The following is a 17,500-nucleotide window of genomic DNA, read 5'->3' on the forward strand; positions in this document are numbered from 1 at the left end:
AATATTCCTCCTCATCTCTGTTCTAAAGGAAAATCCTTCTATATTGTCCGCAGTCCAAGACTCCTTCACGCTAGGAAACATCCTCTCCACATCCACTCTATCTGCGTCCTCTGGTCCTAGACTTCCCCACTATAGGAAACATCCTCTCCACATCCACTCTATCTGTGTCCTCTGGTCCTAGACTCTCCCACCATAGGAAACATCCTCTCCACATCCACTCTATCTGTGTCCTCTGGACCTAGACTCCCCCACTATAGGAAACATCCTCTCCACATCCACTCTATCTGTGTCCTCTGGTCCTAGACTCCCCCACTATAGGAAACATCCTCTCCACATCCACTCTATCTGTGTCCTCTGGTCCTAGACTCCCCCACTATAGGAAATATCCTCTCCACATCCACTCTATCTGTGTCCTCTGGTCCTAGACTCCCCCACTATCGGAAACATCCTCTCCACATCCACTCTATCTGTGTCCTCTGGTCCTAGACTCCCCCACTATAGCAAACATCCTCTCCACATCCACTCTATCTGTGTCCTCTGGTCCTAGACTCTCCCACCATAGGAAACATCCTCTCCACATCCACTCTATCTGTGTCCTCTGGTCCTAGACTCCCCCACTATAGGAAACATCCTCTCCACATCCACTCTATCTGTGTCCTCTGGTCCTAGACTCCCCCACTATAGGAAACATCCTCTCCACATCCACTCTATCTGTGTCCTCTGGTCCTATACTCCCCCACTATCGGAAACATCCTCTCCACATCCACTCGATCTGTGTCCTCTGGTCCTAGACTCCCCCACCATAGGAAACATCCTCTCCACATCCACTCCCTCTGTGTCCTCTGGTCCTAGACTCCCCCACTATAGGAAACATCCTCTCCACATCCACTCTATCTGTGTCCTCTGGTCCTAGACTCCCCCACTATCGGAAACATCCTCTCCACATCCACTCGATCTGTGTCCTCTGGTCCTAGACTCCCCCACTATAGGAAACATCCTCTCGACATCCACTCTATCTGGGTCCTCTGGTCCTAGACTCCCTCATTATAGGAAACATCCTCTCCACATCCACTCTATCTGTGTCCTCTGGTCCTAGACTCCCCCACTATAGGAAACATCCTCTCCACATCCACTCTATCTGTGTCCTCTGGTCCTAGACTCTCCCACCATAGGAAACATCCTCTCCACATCCACTCTATCTGTGTCCTCTGGTCCTAGACTCCCCCACTATAGGAAACATCCTCTCCACATCCACTCTATCTGTGTCCTCTGGTCCTAGACTCCCCCACTATAGGAAACATCCTCTCCACATCCACTCTATCTGTGTCCTCTGGTCCTAGACTCCCCCACTATAGGAAATATCCTCTCCACATCCACTCTATCTGTGTCCTCTGGTCCTAGACTCCCCCACTATCGGAAACATCCTCTCCACATCCACTCTATCTGTGTCCTCTGGTCCTAGACTCCCCCACTATAGGAAACATCCTCTCCACATCCACTCTATCTGTGTCCTCTGGTCCTAGACTCTCCCACCATAGGAAACATCCTCTCCACATCCACTCTATCTGTGTCCTCTGGTCCTAGACTCCCCCACTATAGGAAACATCCTCTCCACATCCACTCTATCTGTGTCCTCTGGTCCTAGACTCCCCCACTATAGGAAACATCCTCTCCACATCCACTCTATCTGTGTCCTCTGGTCCTATACTCCCCCACTATCGGAAACATCCTCTCCACATCCACTCGATCTGTGTCCTCTGGTCCTAGACTCCCCCACCATAGGAAACATCCTCTCCACATCCACTCTATCTGTGTCCTCTGGTCCTAGACTCCCCCACTATAGGAAACATCCTCTCCACATCCACTCTATCTTAGCCTTTCAATATTTTATATGTTGTAGTGAGATCCAGCCCCGATTCTTCTAAACTCCAGTGAGTGCAGGGCCAGAGCCATCAAACACTCCTCGTACATTAACCCTTTAATTCCTGGGATAATTCTCATGAATCTCCTCTGCACCCTCTCCAATGCCACCACATCTTTCCTCAGATACGGCGGCCATGCCCCTAGCCTTTCTTTCTTCCCGTCTCACAGCACACACGAGCCTCTAGGCCAGGGACTCCCAGCCTTTTTAGTGCCATGGACCCCTGCCATTAACCGAGGGGCCTGTGGATCCCTGCTGTCGGCATCCCGTCTCCATTGCCCTGACAACACCCTCCTGTGAACCACAGCGCTCCAAGAGCTCCTGCATCTCTGTCCCCACACAACATCCCGGCCAACCCAAGCCTTCCCTTCCCGATTACCCAGCGTGTCCATCCCCACACCAAACCCCACCCTTCCTCTCTGCTGACTCCCCTGCCTTCTCGCTGCCAAATGAGACATGGAAAGCGGGGACACTGGAATGAAGTCCTGCCGTTGCTAGCCACGCCACCCTCACGGACACACCCAGACCAGTTGGTGCAGGGACCACAGGTGCGGAATGGCAGGGAAGTTAATTTCCCATTCCTGCTGTTACGATTCCTTTGAATGCCTGGGGATATCGATACTTTCACCCATCCACAGAGGTTTGGGCACAGTTGGCAATGCCAACATTGATTCTCCATCCCTAGTCGTCTCTGGGTTAAGGAGGCAGATGAGAAACAACCAGCCTGCTGGGACTGGAGTCACATGTGGGTCAGAGCTGGTCGGGGTCCTGTATTTCCTTTCTGTAAGGACATCAGTAGATGGTTTTCCCTAAATCAACAACCCAGTTGTTCCATGCTCAAGGTTAAAGGACCAAATAGTCTTTCTGGGTGGCGAGGTACAGGGTGGAGGTGTGAGGGGCTCCTTCCCTCCGCCGGCCTGCTGGTCACCCTCGGGCAAGGTGTAGCTCCTGCTTAGCCCCCGATCAGGGTGAGGTGGGAGCAGGTGGTGGACGGTCGTATGAGCAGCCGGTGCAGATCACAAGTCCTGGTTATGTGACCACTGACGCCAGGCAGACAATCTCTGACCAGTATTGATAATGGCTGGGGTCTCCCGTCTTGTAAAGACGCAGCCCAGAAGGTAATGGAAAACCACTTCTGTAGAAAAATTTGCCACGAACAATGATGGTCATGGAAAGACCGTGATCGCCCACGTCATACGACACGACACATAACAAGTAACTGAAATATCTTTCATTTAAATACATCCTCTCACTCCAGCAAGACCAAGGAGCTGATTATTAACCTCAAGAGAAGGAAACCAGAGTCTATCAGCCAGTCCTCACTGGAGGAGAGAGTCAGTAACTTTAAATTCCTCGGTGATCTGCTCTGGGCCCATCAGGTGACTGCCATTACAAAGAGAGCCTCTACTTTCTTAGGAGATTGCCAAGATTTGGCGTGACATCCAGAACACTGACAAACTTCTACAGATGCTGACTGGCTGGGATGGAAACACCAATGTCGATGAATGGAAGATCCTACAGACAGTAGTGGAGACGGCCCAGTCCATCACAATTAAAGCCCTCCCCACCACTGAGAACATCCACAGGAAACTTTGTCACAGGAAAGCAGCATCCATCACCAGGGACCCCAACACACAGGACATGCTCTCTTCTCACTGCTGCCATCAGGAAGGAGGTACAGGAGCCTCAGGTCCCACACCACCAGGTTCAGGAACAGTTATTACCCCTCACCCATCAGGCTCCTGAACCAGTGAGGATAACCTCAACTCTGAACTGATTCCATCGGGAAGGAGGTACAGGAGCCTCAGGTCCCACACCACCAGGTTCAGGAACAGTTATTACCCCTCAACCATCAGGCTCCTGAACCAGTGAGGATAACCTCAACTCTGAACTGATTCCATTGGGAAGGAGGTACAGGAGCCTCAGGTCCCACACCACCAGGTTCAGGAACAGTCATTATCCCTCAACCATCAGGCTCCTGAACCAGTGAGGATAACCTCAACTCTGAACTGATTCCATTGGGAAGGAGGTACAGGAGCCTCAGGTCCCACACCACCAGGTTCAGGAACAGTCATTATCCCTCAACCATCAGGCTCCTGAACCAGTGAGGATAACCTCAACTCTGAACTGATTCCATCGGGAAGGAGGTACAGGAGCCTCAGGTCCCACACCACCAGGTTCAGGAACAGTTATTACCCCTCAACCATCAGGCTCCTGAACCAGTGAGGATAACCTCAACTCTGAACTGATTCCATCGGGAAGGAGGTACAGGAGCCTCAGGTCCCACACCACCAGGTTCAGGAACAGTTATTACCCCTCAACCATCAGGCTCCTGAACCAGTGAGGATAACCTCAACTCTGAACTGATTCCATTGGGAAGGAGGTACAGGAGCCTCAGGTCCCACACCACCAGGTTCAGGAACAGTTATTATCCCTCAACCATCAGGCTCCTGAACCAGTGAGGATAACCTCAACTCTGAACTGATTCCATCGGGAAGGAGGTACAGGAGCCTCAGGTCCCACACCACCAGGTTCAGGAACAGTTATTATCCCTCAACCATCAGGCTCCTGAACCAGTGAGGATAACCTCAACTCTGAACTGATTCCATCGGGAAGGAGGTACAGGAGCCTCAGGTCCCACACCATCAGGTTCAGGAACAGTTATTACCCCTCAACCATCAGGCTCCTGAACCAGTGAGGATAACCTCAACTCTGAACTGATTCCATCGGGAAGGAGGTACAGGAGCCTCAGGTCCCACACCACCAGGTTCGGGAACAGTTATTACCCCTCAACCATCAGGCTCCTGAACCAGTGGGGATAACCTCAACTCTGAACTGATTCCATCGGGAAGGAGGTACAGGAGCCTCAGGTCCCACACCACCAGGTTCAGGAACAGTTATTACCCCTCAACCATCAGGCTCCTGAACCAGTGAGGATAACCTCAATTCTGAACTGATTCCATCGGGAAGGAGGTACAGGAGCCTCAGGTCCCACACCACCAGGTTCAGGAACAGTTATTACCCCTCAACCATCAGGCTCCTGAACCAGTGAGGATAACCTCAACTCTCAACTGATTCCATCGGGAAGGAGGTACAGGAGCCTCAGGTCCCACACCACCAGGTTCAGGAACAGTTATTACCCCTCAACCATCAGGCTCCTGAACCAGTGAGGATAACCTCAACTCTGAACTGATCCCATCGGGAAGGAGGTACAGGAGCCTCAGGTCCCACACCACCAGGTTCAGGAACAGTTATTACCCCTCAACCATCAGGCTCCTGAACCAGAGGGGATAACTTCACTCAACTTCACTCGCCCCATCACTGAACTGTTCCCACAACCTGTGAATTCACTTTCAAGGAATCTTCATCTGATATTTCTATATTAATTGTTTATTTATTATTATTACTTTATTTGTGTTTTTGCACAGTTTGTTGCCTTCTGCACTCAGGTTGAAGGTCCAAGAAGATCTTTCATCGATTGTGTTGTGGTTATTATCCCATGGATTAATTTGTGAAGAAAATGAATCTCAGAGTGACATAAATGTCAGACCCTAAGACTATAGGACCAGAATTAGTGAACATCCTTTCAACCCTCTCTGGGGTCATCAGACCCTCTCTAAGACAAGTGAGGCCTCACCAGAGCTTTGTAATGTCTCACCATGTCACCCTTGCTTTTAAAATTTACCTTGAACTTGGAACATGACCAAAGTGGGTCGCAACCATTCTCCAAGCCATCGGGAGGTGAAGACGTGACTTACCTTGGCCACCTTAATGATGTCCGGGATGTGCAAGTAGGCTTGAACAGGGGGCAGTCCTTTTCCAATCAGATAGGCTTCGTCAGCCTTCTGCCGATGCATCTGCCCGGTGTCCTGTTCCGAGTAGACAGCCACGGTCCGGATCCCTAGCTCAGTGCAAGCTCGGAAGACCCTGATGGCAATCTCCCCTGATCACAGTGAACAAAAAGAAGCAGGTTGTTATGACGGAAACCGTATCCCATTTAATCGTGTCACTGCACACGTCCACCCCACTTAGTCAGAAAGGGCATACATACATCTAGGGTGCCTGAGACTTTGTCAACGTGGAGCGGAGAGCGAGTTTGTAAATCTGTCGGGAGCAAAGGATGTTGGGAATGGTGAGGGTGGAGCGCCGCGGGAGGGGTGTGGGACAGGGGGCAGAGAAGGAGTGTCAGGGGTGGGTACAGACACACCCAGCCCTGAGACACCAGGCAAGGACATTTGATTCCAAACAATTGGTTTATTGATCATTACAGAATGTCTCTCTGGTGCTTCCCACTCCCTCCCCTCTCCCTTCCCCTTTTCCCAACCATGATCCCCCTCTCCCTGCCCCCTTCCCACTCTCAGTCCACAATAGAGACCCAGATCAGAATCAGGTTTATCATCGCTCACACGTCAGGAAATTTGTTTTTTTTTGCAGGAGCTGAACAGTGCGACACATAAAATTACTACAGGACTGTGCTCATGCCTTAGGCATCCTAGATATATGTGTGTGCCTAAGACCCTTGCACTGTTCTGTACTGCATTTGTGAAAATATTACTTAGCGAGTTACATGCCCTACATTGTGCTCCTTGGCCGAGAGGAATGTTGTTTCGTTTGGCGGTGTACATCGACAGCGTTTAATGACAATAAAATTGAACTTGAGCAATTATCCTGAGCTTCGGGATAGCTAGGAGCCTTGGTGATGGAGGAATAGCTCTCTACTGTGAACAGAGTCTCTCCCCCGGCAGGGAGGTGAACATCTGAAGCGAAGAGAGATTTAAAATGGGTGTGGGGGCAATTTGTTCACACGGAGGGAGTGGCACATGTGCAATGAGCTGCCACAAGTTGCTGAGGCAGGTAAAATAACAAGCTTTGAAAGACGGTTGGGAAAGTGGAAAGGTTCCAAAGGCCTGCTTCAAGGCTGCCAAGGGGCAAGCACACAGCCCTGCTCCGCACCGCCTCCGAAGAAGAGCCATTCACGTCCGTGTGGAGCCTCGGGGGACAGCCACTCCAGACTGACGGGTCCCAGCTGAAGTATCATCGCGGCAGACACACCCTGAACAGCAACGCCCCATGGGCAGCTTCTCACGACTTCAGCCCGGAGAAGACCAATGTGTTGGGCCAAGGCGTGGAGCACCCCCCTGCCATTACCATCAACAAGTACGAGCTGGAGGGAGTTCAACAGCTTACTTACCTTGGCTCCACCATCACGGACAGTCTCTCCCTAGACCAACAGACGGATCGGACAAGCTGCCTCAGCATTGGCCAGGCTGACAAGGAGAGTCTGGGAGAACAGAAGGCTGACGACGCACACCAAGGTTGCTGTCTACGGCCCCTGCGTCCCCAGCACACTGCTTTACGGCAGCGAGACCTGGAGCCTGTAGTCCAGACAAGAGCGGCGTCTCAACGTCTCCACCTTCGCAGCCTGAGACGCATCCCGGACATCAAGTGGACCGACCGAGTCACCAACAGTGACGACCGGATACTCAGCCTGCTCCGACAACGCCGTCTCTGCTGGCTAGGCCACGTACACCGCATGTCAGACGGGAGGATCCCGAAAGACCCGCTGTACGGGGAACGGGCCTCTGGCAGGAGAGCACAAGGGCGGCCCCATTTTTGTTTCAAAGATGTCTGCAAGAGAGACATGAAGTCACTGAACATGAACAACGAGAGGTGGGAGGACATTGCAAGCGACCGCTCTCGCTGGAGGCCGGAACCACGCAGAGGGCTAAAAAGAGGAGGAGAGAAGCTGAGGCTTGCTGCTGAAAAAAAACGCACTCGCCGAGAAAACAGCACCGAGACAGCGCTGGAGGACAGCGCCTTCACTCCCACGTGGGCCTCTACAGCCACAACTGACTGAAGCAAGACTTTCCAGGCGCAGATCTGACTAACGGCTGCCATCATTAGGAAAGGTTTACAGGAACAGAGGGAAAACTCAAGCCAATAGAATTTGTTCACAAAGACATCTTGTTTGGCATGTATGACTCGAGAGCACAGAAAGAGGCTCTTCGACCCATCTAAAGAATGCTTAGCGATTACACTGATCTGCACCCGAACCATAACTCTCTTTATCCCTCCCATCCATGTACAGCGGTACTAGAGAGTTTGTGAACCCTGCAGAATTTTCCCCATTTCTGCACAAATACGACCTAAAATGTGATCAGGTCTTTACGCAAGTATAAAACTACATAAAGAGAACCCAATTAAATAAATAACATAGAAAATGTCACACCCGTTCATTTTTTATTCAGGAAAATGATCTACTATTACATGAATTTGTTGGTAAAAGTATGTGAACCTCTGGGGTAATGTCTTCTGTGAAAGCTATGTGGAGTCGGGTGTTCCAGTCAATGAGATGAGATCGGAGGTGCGGGCTGTAGAGGCGCCCTGCCCTGTAAAAAAAAGTCCGATTACTAACAGAGCCTTCTCTTCTCAAGAAAGATCTGGTTATGTGCACCATGCCTCAGCCAAAAAGGTTTTTATTTGTAATATGCATACTATGAATACTTAGAATTAAAACTGAAAAATCACATACTTCTGATTTTATTTATTAATTGAAATGTGTAATGAAATCAAGGACAACAAAGAAAATCTCAACATTTATAAATTTCTCTCGTCAGTCTTTATTAATTTGGCGTCCAGATGAAAGATACATCTTAATCTTCATTAGATCATCCAAATGTTTCACTTCCAGCCTGCTTCTGAATTTACCTTTGATTGAATCCATGTTCGCAGTCAGTATTAGAAGCTTGAAATATTCCAGGAATGCCAACAAGGGCTCTTCAAAGAACACACACAAAACACCAGTGGAACACAGCAGGCCAGGCAGTATCTACAGGGAGAAGCACTGTCGACGTTTCCGGCCGAGACCCTTCGTCAGGACAGACAACACACACAAAATGCTGGTGGAACACAGCAGGCCAGGCAGCATCTACAGGGAGAAGCGCTGTCGACGTTTCGGGCCGAGACCCTTCGTCAGGACAGACAACACACACAATGCTGGTGGAACACAGCAGGCCAGGCAGCATCTACAGGGAGAAGCGCTGTCGACGTTTCGGGCCGAGACCCTTCGTCAGGACAGACAAGGAACACAGACAATGCTGGTGGAACACAGCAGGCCAGGCAGCATCTACAGGGAGAAGCGCTGTCGACGTTTCGGGCTGAGACCCGAGGGCTCTTCAAATCGTTCGATTCTAAGAATGTAGTTTAACACACCAGTGAATGTCCTAATTGAACAGGACTTCTCTTTCTCAGAAATAAAAAATTTGAAATTACAGTATGGCTGAGAAGTCTTTGAGTAAACACTTTCATCGTATATAAAAGAAAATTCCGGCTGACCAGCAACAAAGGTTCTGTGCATGGGAGCATTTCAGTTACTGCGCGGCCCAGCACCCGCACAGATTAGAGGGAACAGTGCTCTGGGACCAGAATGCAAAACACAGCACGAACCAAGGCACAAGGCACAAATAATAAAAATAAGACAGAAGTAAAATACAAAATCCCTAATTCCATGAAAGTTGTCGCAGTCTGCAGTCGAACATCTTGTCTTCTGCCAAGTGAACACTGGGGGGCAGCAGCGATCCCCACATGCACGCCATGCCAAACCAGGTCAAGCACTCCGGTGGAGGATCACCGACTCCCAGCTGGGCCGTCACAGATAGACGACACCACCGCTGTCCACGACCAAGGCCACGCGTCTCCCTCACCGTCTGCCAAATCAAATCAGAGAATTGGACTTGCTGCACTCCAACAACGTCACAAGAAAAGTGACCGAGGCAAACACATGAAGGAAGTGATTCACTCACATCACACTGGCTTGTTATACCTAACTGATAACAACTGATCGCTCTGTAATGTCTCCATAACTGATTTTAGGGTTATGCACCTGAGTATCGAACACCCATACCTGTGAAAATGTGTTTTTTTTAACTGATGTTATCGAATGCTTTAATTCCAATCAGTGGCCACTTTACTGGATACAGGATAGAAACCCAGTGAGGCTTCTGCTGCTGCAGCCCCTCCAAGTTCAATATTCGACATTTCGTGCATTCAGAAAGCTCTCCTGTTGTAACACGTGTTGCCTTCTGGTCAGCTTGAACCAGTCTGGCCATTCTCCTCTGGCCTCTCTCGTTGACAAGGTGTGTTCACCTACAGAATTGCTGCTCACTGGATTTTTTTTTGGTGGTTTTTCCACCATTCCCTGGACGCTGTAGCGCAGTGGTCGCCAGCCCGTCGATCTTTGAGACTTTTCCAGTAGATCCCAGAAAAAAAGAAAAGTAAATACACAAATACTGTTGAGAGTTTGTTTCCGGGTTGCGGGGTTTTAGTTCCATTCTTTCTGCTCAGTGCGCATGCACATAGCTCCCCCGCATGACACAGTGTACTTCAGTGGTCCCCAACCACCGGGCCGTGAGGAAACAATATGAGTCAGCTGCACCTTCCCTCAGTCGCTGTCACACTGACTTTTGAACTTGAACTCACGCGAGGTCATCAGTCACCTAAATGCAGCGACACCCTCGCGCCAGTGTTCGCCTCGCGCGGCTGGTGGGAAGCGCCGATGCTGCTGGCTCAGAGCACAGCCAGCGAGAATCGCCGATGCTATTGGCCTGGAGCGCGGACAGATGGGAGCCGCCTCTAAACCTGTTTAGCACACCGAATGTTCGTGGGAACCTGGTGCTAAAATATTCACAGACGACCTAATTCGGGCTCAGGGTTTCGTACGTAGCGGAGTGGCTACCACTCCGTCGGCCGACAGACCCTACAAGGGGGGTGGGCGGGCGTCCTGTCGCCCTCCTCGCACGCTCGGTCGGTCTCTCTGGACTGCGACCGCCACGGCCCCGGGACGGGGACCTCTGGCCCTGACCTTGTCCTCTCACCCCAACCACGACCAGCCGCACCGATACAAGGCGGCTGACAGCGGGCGGGCAGAGGCTGGAGTTCGGGCCCGGAGGCTGTCTAATGAGGCAATGAAGCCCTCAAAACTGCTTCGGTACCTTGAGTCCCAGCACCCTGCACTTAAAAGACAAACCCGTTGAGTTTTTTCAGAGAAAAAAACGTGAGCAGCGTCGGACAGCAGCTGAGTGCCGAGATCCGTGAAAACTAAATTGCGGGATAGACTGGACAAAAGGAATCTGCTTCGAGTATGGCTGTATTCCAGTCGTGTTTAACCCCCATCGGCCTGTCCACAAGAATATTGTCAGTATTAAACCGGCCCGTGGGTACCCCTCCCTGGTCCCACATCCAGGTTGCAGGTTCCGGTCTTTTCTGCCCCAGTGTGCACATGTGTAACTCATCGATCTTGCCTTTTACTAAGTCCGAGGTAGGGGATCTTGGGCTTAAAAAGGTTGGTGACCACTACTCCAGAGACTGTTGTGCAAGAAAATCCCAGGAGATCTGCAGTTTCTGAGATACTCAAACCACCCCATCTGGCACCAACAATCACTCCACGGTCAAAGTCACTCAGATCACATTTCACCCGAGCCTGATGTTTGGCCTGGACAACAACTGAACCTCTTGACCGTGTCTGCGTGCTCTTATGCAGAGTTGCTGCCACGTGATTGGCTGATGAGATATTTGCATGAACAAGCCGGCGTATAGGTGCCCCAATAAATTGGCCACTGAGTGCCGTGCCGTGACTGAGGGAGAATTGGAATTTCAGTGATCGACACAAGCTCTTCATACGGAGAACGGCAGAGAGGTTGGCACAGTGGGTACAGCCGCTGCCTCCCCCCCAGCCCGAGTTCCCCACTTCCGGCACTCACTGTGTGGAGTTTGCTCGTCCCCCTGGTCACCGCGTGGGCTTCCTCAAGTGTGCCGGGGCAAGGTGGGTTAATCGGAGGAAGTTGATGAGAATGCAGGGGTCAGAAACTGCAGGGATATAGCAAATTAAGTGGGTTCTGAGAGAATTACTGTGGGACCTAGCACAGACTGGGTGGGCTGAACAGCCTCCTGCTGTGTCACTGCGTATCTAAGTGCAGGTTACGGGCTTACAGCAGAAGATGGGCCTTCAAGTTGACCGCCCCATTCCAGGTATGGTGAGGATCTGCCCTTACCTCGATTTGCCACCATCACTTTCTTGATGGGCTTGTAGTCCACATTGTGACTGCTCTGCCAAGCAGCACTGAATACGGAAATCCGTTTCACCCTCAGGAGGCTGAAGCCCCCGTTGAGAAATCGCAGCTGAAGCATCTGTAATCAAAGAGAGACAACGGATGAAATATTTAACAGGCAGCTCGTGTAATCCACACCGCGAGGAACTGCATCCCAGTTATTCTCACTGGAAATGTTTACCAATTGCAAAGTCAACCAGCTCTCAGAACAGTCCATGAACACTGTCTTTCCAATTTTCACCCTTTACGTACTGTTTCTTTTTGTGCATTACACCATACCGTACCACTCACAAAACAACAAACTCCACTCCACTACAGCACACACAAAGTACTGGAGGAACTCAGCAGGCCAGGCAGCGTCCATGGAAATCAATCAACAATCGATGCTTCAGGCTGAGACTCTCCTTCAGGATTGGAAAGGAAGGGGGAATATGCCAGAATACGAAGGTAGTTGAGGGGAAGGTGATGGGTGAAGCCACAAGGTCAAGGGCGAGAGACGACAACATCTGTTATAACAGAAGGGTGGACGACAGGAGAAAGGGAAGAAGGAGGGACACCAGGGGAAGGTGAGAAGAGGTAAAAGGCCAGAGTGGAAACTAGAAGAAGAGGAAAGAGGGAAGGAAAAAATAAATTGATCAGAGCAAGAATGAACGCAAATTTATACCATCAGGTTGAGCCAATGAGACAGAATTAAAGAGTTCCTCTTCCACATTGAGCAGCTTCATCATGACACAAGGGGAGGCCATTGACCCATAAGTGGGAAGGAGAGTGGGAAGTGGAATTAAAATGTTTGGCCACTGGGAATACCTGCATTGAGCGGATGCAGTGGAGGTGTACAACAAAGTGTGCCCAAACGTCCCAGACTTACAACTGGAGAATGGGATTTGCAATGGGAGAACGGGATTTGCAATGGGAGAACGGGACTTGCAACGGGAGAACAGGATTTGCAATGGGAGAACAGGATTTGCAATGGGAGAATGGGATTTACAATGGGAGAATGGGATTTACAATGGGATTTACAATGAGAGAACGGGATTTGCAATGGGAGAACTGGACTTGCAATGGGAGAACGGGATTTGCAATGGGAGAACGGGATTTGCAATGGGAGAACGGGATTTGCAATGGGAGAACGGGATTTGCAATGGGAGAACGGGACTTGCAATGGGAGAACGGGACTTGCAACGGGAGAACGGGACTTGCAACGGGAGAACGGGATTTGCAACGGGAGAACGGGATTTGCAACGGGAGAACGGGATTTGCAACGGGAGAACAGGATTTGCAACGGGAGAACGGGATTTGCAATGGGAGAACGGGATTTGCAATGGGAGAACGGGATTTACAATGGGAGACTGGGATTTACAATGGGAGACTGGGATTTACTAAGGGAGAAGGCTGCATCAGGCACACAGCACACAGTGGTGGACGTCAGAGATTTGTAGGTGAAGTGCTGCCTCACTTGGAATGATTGTTGGCAGATCTGAATGTTTAGAGAAATGAGGAGAATGGGCAGATGTACCATTTATGTCACTTACCGGGATACGTACCAGGAGTGAGAAAAGTGTGTTTGGGGAGTGTGGACTGTACAGAGTGTGGTGTTTGGTGTTTGGGGAGTGTGGACTGTACAGACTGTGGTGTTTGGGGAGTGTGGACTGTACAGAGTGTAATGTTTGGTGTTTGGGGAGTGTGGACTGTACAGAGTGTGGTGTTTGGTGTTTGGGGAGTGTGGACTGTACAGAGTGTGGTGTTTGGTGTTTGGGGAGTGTGGACTGTACAGAGTGTGGTGTTTGGTGTTTGGGGAGTGTGGACTGTACAGAGTGTGGTGTTTGGTGTCTGGGGAGTGTGGACTGTACAGAGTGTGGTGTTTGGTGTTTGGGGAGTGTGGACTGTACACACTGTTGTTTGGAGTGTGTATCTCTGAGTGTGTGAATTCTGTCTTTTGGTAGAACGTTTCTGAATACACTGTATTGCAGATGACATCACCCTGGTGTTTGGGGAGTGTGGACTGTACAGAGTGTGGTGTTTGGTGTTTGGGGAGTGTGGACTGTACAGAGTGTGGTGTTTGGTGTTTGGGGAGTGTGGACTGTACACACTGTGTTGTTTGGAGTGTGTATCTCTGAGTGTGTGAATTCTGTCTTTTGGTAGAACGTTTCTGAATACACTGTATTGCAGATGACATCACCCTGGTGTTTGGGGAGTGTGGACTGTACACACTGTGGTGTTTGGTGTTTGGGGAGTGTGGACTGTTAAGAGTGTGGTGTTTGGTGTTTGGGGAGTGTGGACTGTACAGAGTGTGGTGTTTGGTGTTTGGGGAGTGTGGACTGTACAGACTGTGGTGTTTGGGGAGTGTGGACTGTACAGAGTGTGATGTTTGGTGTTTGGGGAGTGTGGACTGTACAGAGTGTGGTGTTTGGTGTTTGGGGAGTGTGGACTGTACAGAGTGTGGTGTTTGGTGTTTGGGGAGTGTGGACTGTACAGAGTGTGGTGTTTGGTGTTTGGGGAGTGTGGACTGTACAGAGTGTGGTGTTTGGTGTCTGGGGAGTGTGGACTGTACAGAGTGTGGTGTTTGGTGTTTGGGGAGTGTGGACTGTACACACTGTGTTGTTTGGAGTGTGTATCTCTGACTGTGTGAATTCTGTCTTTTGGTAGAACGTTTCTGAATACACTGTATTGCAGATGACATCACCCTGGTGTTTGGGGAGTGTGGACTGTACACACTGTGTTGTTTGGAGTGTGTATCTCTGAGTGTGTGAATTCTGTCTTTTGGTAGAACGTTTCTGAATACACTGTATTGCAGATGACATCACCCTGGTGTTTGGGGAGTGTGGACTGTACACACTGTGTTGTTTGGAGTGTGTATCTCTGAGTGTGTGAATTCTGTCTTTTGGTAGAACGTTTCTGAATACACTGTATTGCAGATGGCATCACCCGGGTGGTCTGAAAGCCAGGTTTGATCAGTCAGAGTCCGGGAAGTAGATAAGGCCTCCTTTGGCTTTGTTCCATGACGGCTGAACTTTGATAGTACACGTGGTTCATCCGGTCGAGGTACAGGTGTTTGAAATGTTCATGTGTCTGGATGCACACCCCATCATCAACCAAACTGAAGGGTGCCATTATTTATTCCATAGGCAAAGGAAATGTGGCCTGACCAAGAAGAACTTGTATCCTGTCAGTGAAACGCAGAAAGCATGAGAGCATCCCGCAACCGCTCTGCCCAAAATCGCGAGAAACTACAGTTTTGGCCACAGCTCAGCACATCACAAAATCGTGAAATCAGTCTGCAGTTCCCACCGCCAGGGAAAAGCAGCCAACGTCAGCTCAATCTCCCTCCCACGCCAAGCACTGTCTCGTCAACCCCTTTCCCACCGGGCTGTGGATACAAGATCCAGACTCGTTAATCGACCATGTGGTGGCCCTTCTGCCTCACAGTTTGACTGCACAGCATTTTGTAACGGTAACGCTTCATTCAGCATCCAGTAATTGTTTTGCCTCGTATGAGGAGGACTTAACTTCATGGGAGGCTGACAGCTGTGGACTGCTTGATGTCTCTGGATCTCATTGAAACCTAGCGAATATTGAAAGGACGAGGATGATTACTATAGTTGGGGACTACAGGACCGGAGGGCACAACTTCAGAATAGAGAGACGCCCAGTTAGAACAGAGATGAGGAGGAATTTCTTTAGCCAGAGGGTGGTGAATTGCCACAACTGGCTGTGCAGGCCAGGTCACTGGGTTTATTTAACCATTGAGCGTGAGCAGGCAGAACGACATCTTTCCATTTAAGCACGAGCGCCCTCCTAGCTCTAAGAGAAATAACAGCCAAAAGGTACAAATCAGATGCCTCCAAAATAATATCCTTTCCTCCAAAAATACCGAATAAGGCAGTCAAAGAGTTAGACTTAAAATTTACTTTGAAAAGTACAGAGAAAGTTTGGAATACTTCCTTCCAGAAGACTTTCCAGACTCAGACATGTCCAAAACATATGAATCAGTGGGTTTATTTAAAACAGAGGGTGGGATGTACTGGATTAACCAGGATGTCAGTGATTATGGGAGAATGGGGTTGAGAGGGATAATAAATCAGCCACAGTCGAATAGATGATAGTCCGAGCAGCCTAATTCTGTCCTGAATTCCCAGCAGCCGCACAATCCATCGTGCTCGAACTAATCGTGCTTGTCTGCTTTAATTCCAGTGCTTCTCCCTCCATTTCAAAACCGATCCAGAAATGTCGTTACCGCTCCTGCCTGCGTCACCACCTCCAGACACAAGCAATCCTTCTGCCCCTCAGATCTCACTCCCCACCCACTCATCATTATAGATACCCCTACCGGGGAAACAAACTTCTGTCCAAAAAAAAAGTACTGAGCACTTCATTCTCAACCCTTTCCAAAACCACAAACTTCAAGATTGTTTACTGTCGTTCTGCAGAACACGAGGGTAAAGGAGAACAAAATGATTGTTACTCCCGACCCGATACAGCATGAGGAACACAATAAAAGAAAAATAAAAGGAAAATATATGCAGTGAAAAGTATTCACTCCTCTGGGAACTTCCCATGGCTTATCGTTTTACAACACTGGATCACAGTTGACTTAATTTGGGATTTTTGACACTGATCGACAAAAAGACTTTTCCGTGTCAAATTGAAAACAGATCTCTACAAAGTGATCTAAATTAATTACAAATATAAAACTCAAAATAATTGATTGCACAAGTATTCACACCCATTAATATGACACACCAAATCATCACTGGTGCAGCTAACAGGTTTTAGAAGTCAAGTTAAATGGAGTCAAGGTGTTTCAGTTGATTGTAGTAAGAATACACCGGTATCTGGAAGGTCCGACTGCTGGTGAGTCAGTATCCTGACAAAAACTACACCACAGAGACAAAAGATCATTCCAAGCAAATCTGCAAAAAGCTTATTGAAAAGCACAAGTCAGAGATGTATACAAGAAAATTTCCAAGTCACTGAATATCCCTCGGAGTCCAGTTCAGTCAATCATCAAGAAATGGAAAGAATATGACACAGTTGTAAATCTGCCTGGAACTGAGTGACTGTGCAAGAATGGGACTAGTGAGAGAGGCCCCGAGAGACCTGTGACTACACTGGAGGAGTTACAAGCTTCAGTGGCTGAGATGGGAGAGGCTGTGCAAACAACCACTGTTGCCCGGGAGCTTCACCAGTCACAGCTTTATGGGAGAGTGGCACAGAGAAAGCCATTGTTGAGAAAAACACACATGAAATCTTGGCTAGAGTTCACCAGAAGGCATGTGGGAGACTCTGAAGTCAGCTGGAAGAAGGTTCTGTGGTCTGATGAAACTAAAATTGAGTTTTTTGGCCATCAGAATAAATTTTATATTTGGGAAAAGCCAAACACTGCAGATCATCAAAAACACACCATCCCTGCCGTGAAGCACAGTGGAGGCTGCATCACGCTGTGGGGATGCTTCACTGCAGTTACATCCACTGT

The 17,500-nt window shown here is 49.4% G+C and overlaps 1 protein-coding gene across 3 annotated transcripts in view; it reads right to left on the reverse strand.

The window, feature by feature from the left end:
• Positions 1–17,500, reverse strand: part of LOC132383728 (pyruvate carboxylase, mitochondrial-like) — a 950,497-nt gene that overhangs the window by 836,993 nt on the left and 96,004 nt on the right. For all 3 annotated transcript variants that reach the window (XM_059954922.1, XM_059954921.1, XM_059954923.1), the window contains exons 2-3: positions 11,971–12,106; positions 5,680–5,864 (exon numbers count right to left, since the gene is read on the reverse strand). In XM_059954922.1, the coding sequence (XP_059810905.1) occupies positions 5,680–5,864; positions 11,971–12,106 (321 nt within the window). The remainder of the gene's footprint in view (positions 1–5,679; positions 5,865–11,970; positions 12,107–17,500) is intronic.

The sequence above is a fragment of the Hypanus sabinus genome, chromosome 31 (assembly GCF_030144855.1).
Source record: "Hypanus sabinus isolate sHypSab1 chromosome 31, sHypSab1.hap1, whole genome shotgun sequence".
NCBI lineage: Eukaryota > Metazoa > Chordata > Chondrichthyes > Myliobatiformes > Dasyatidae > Hypanus > Hypanus sabinus.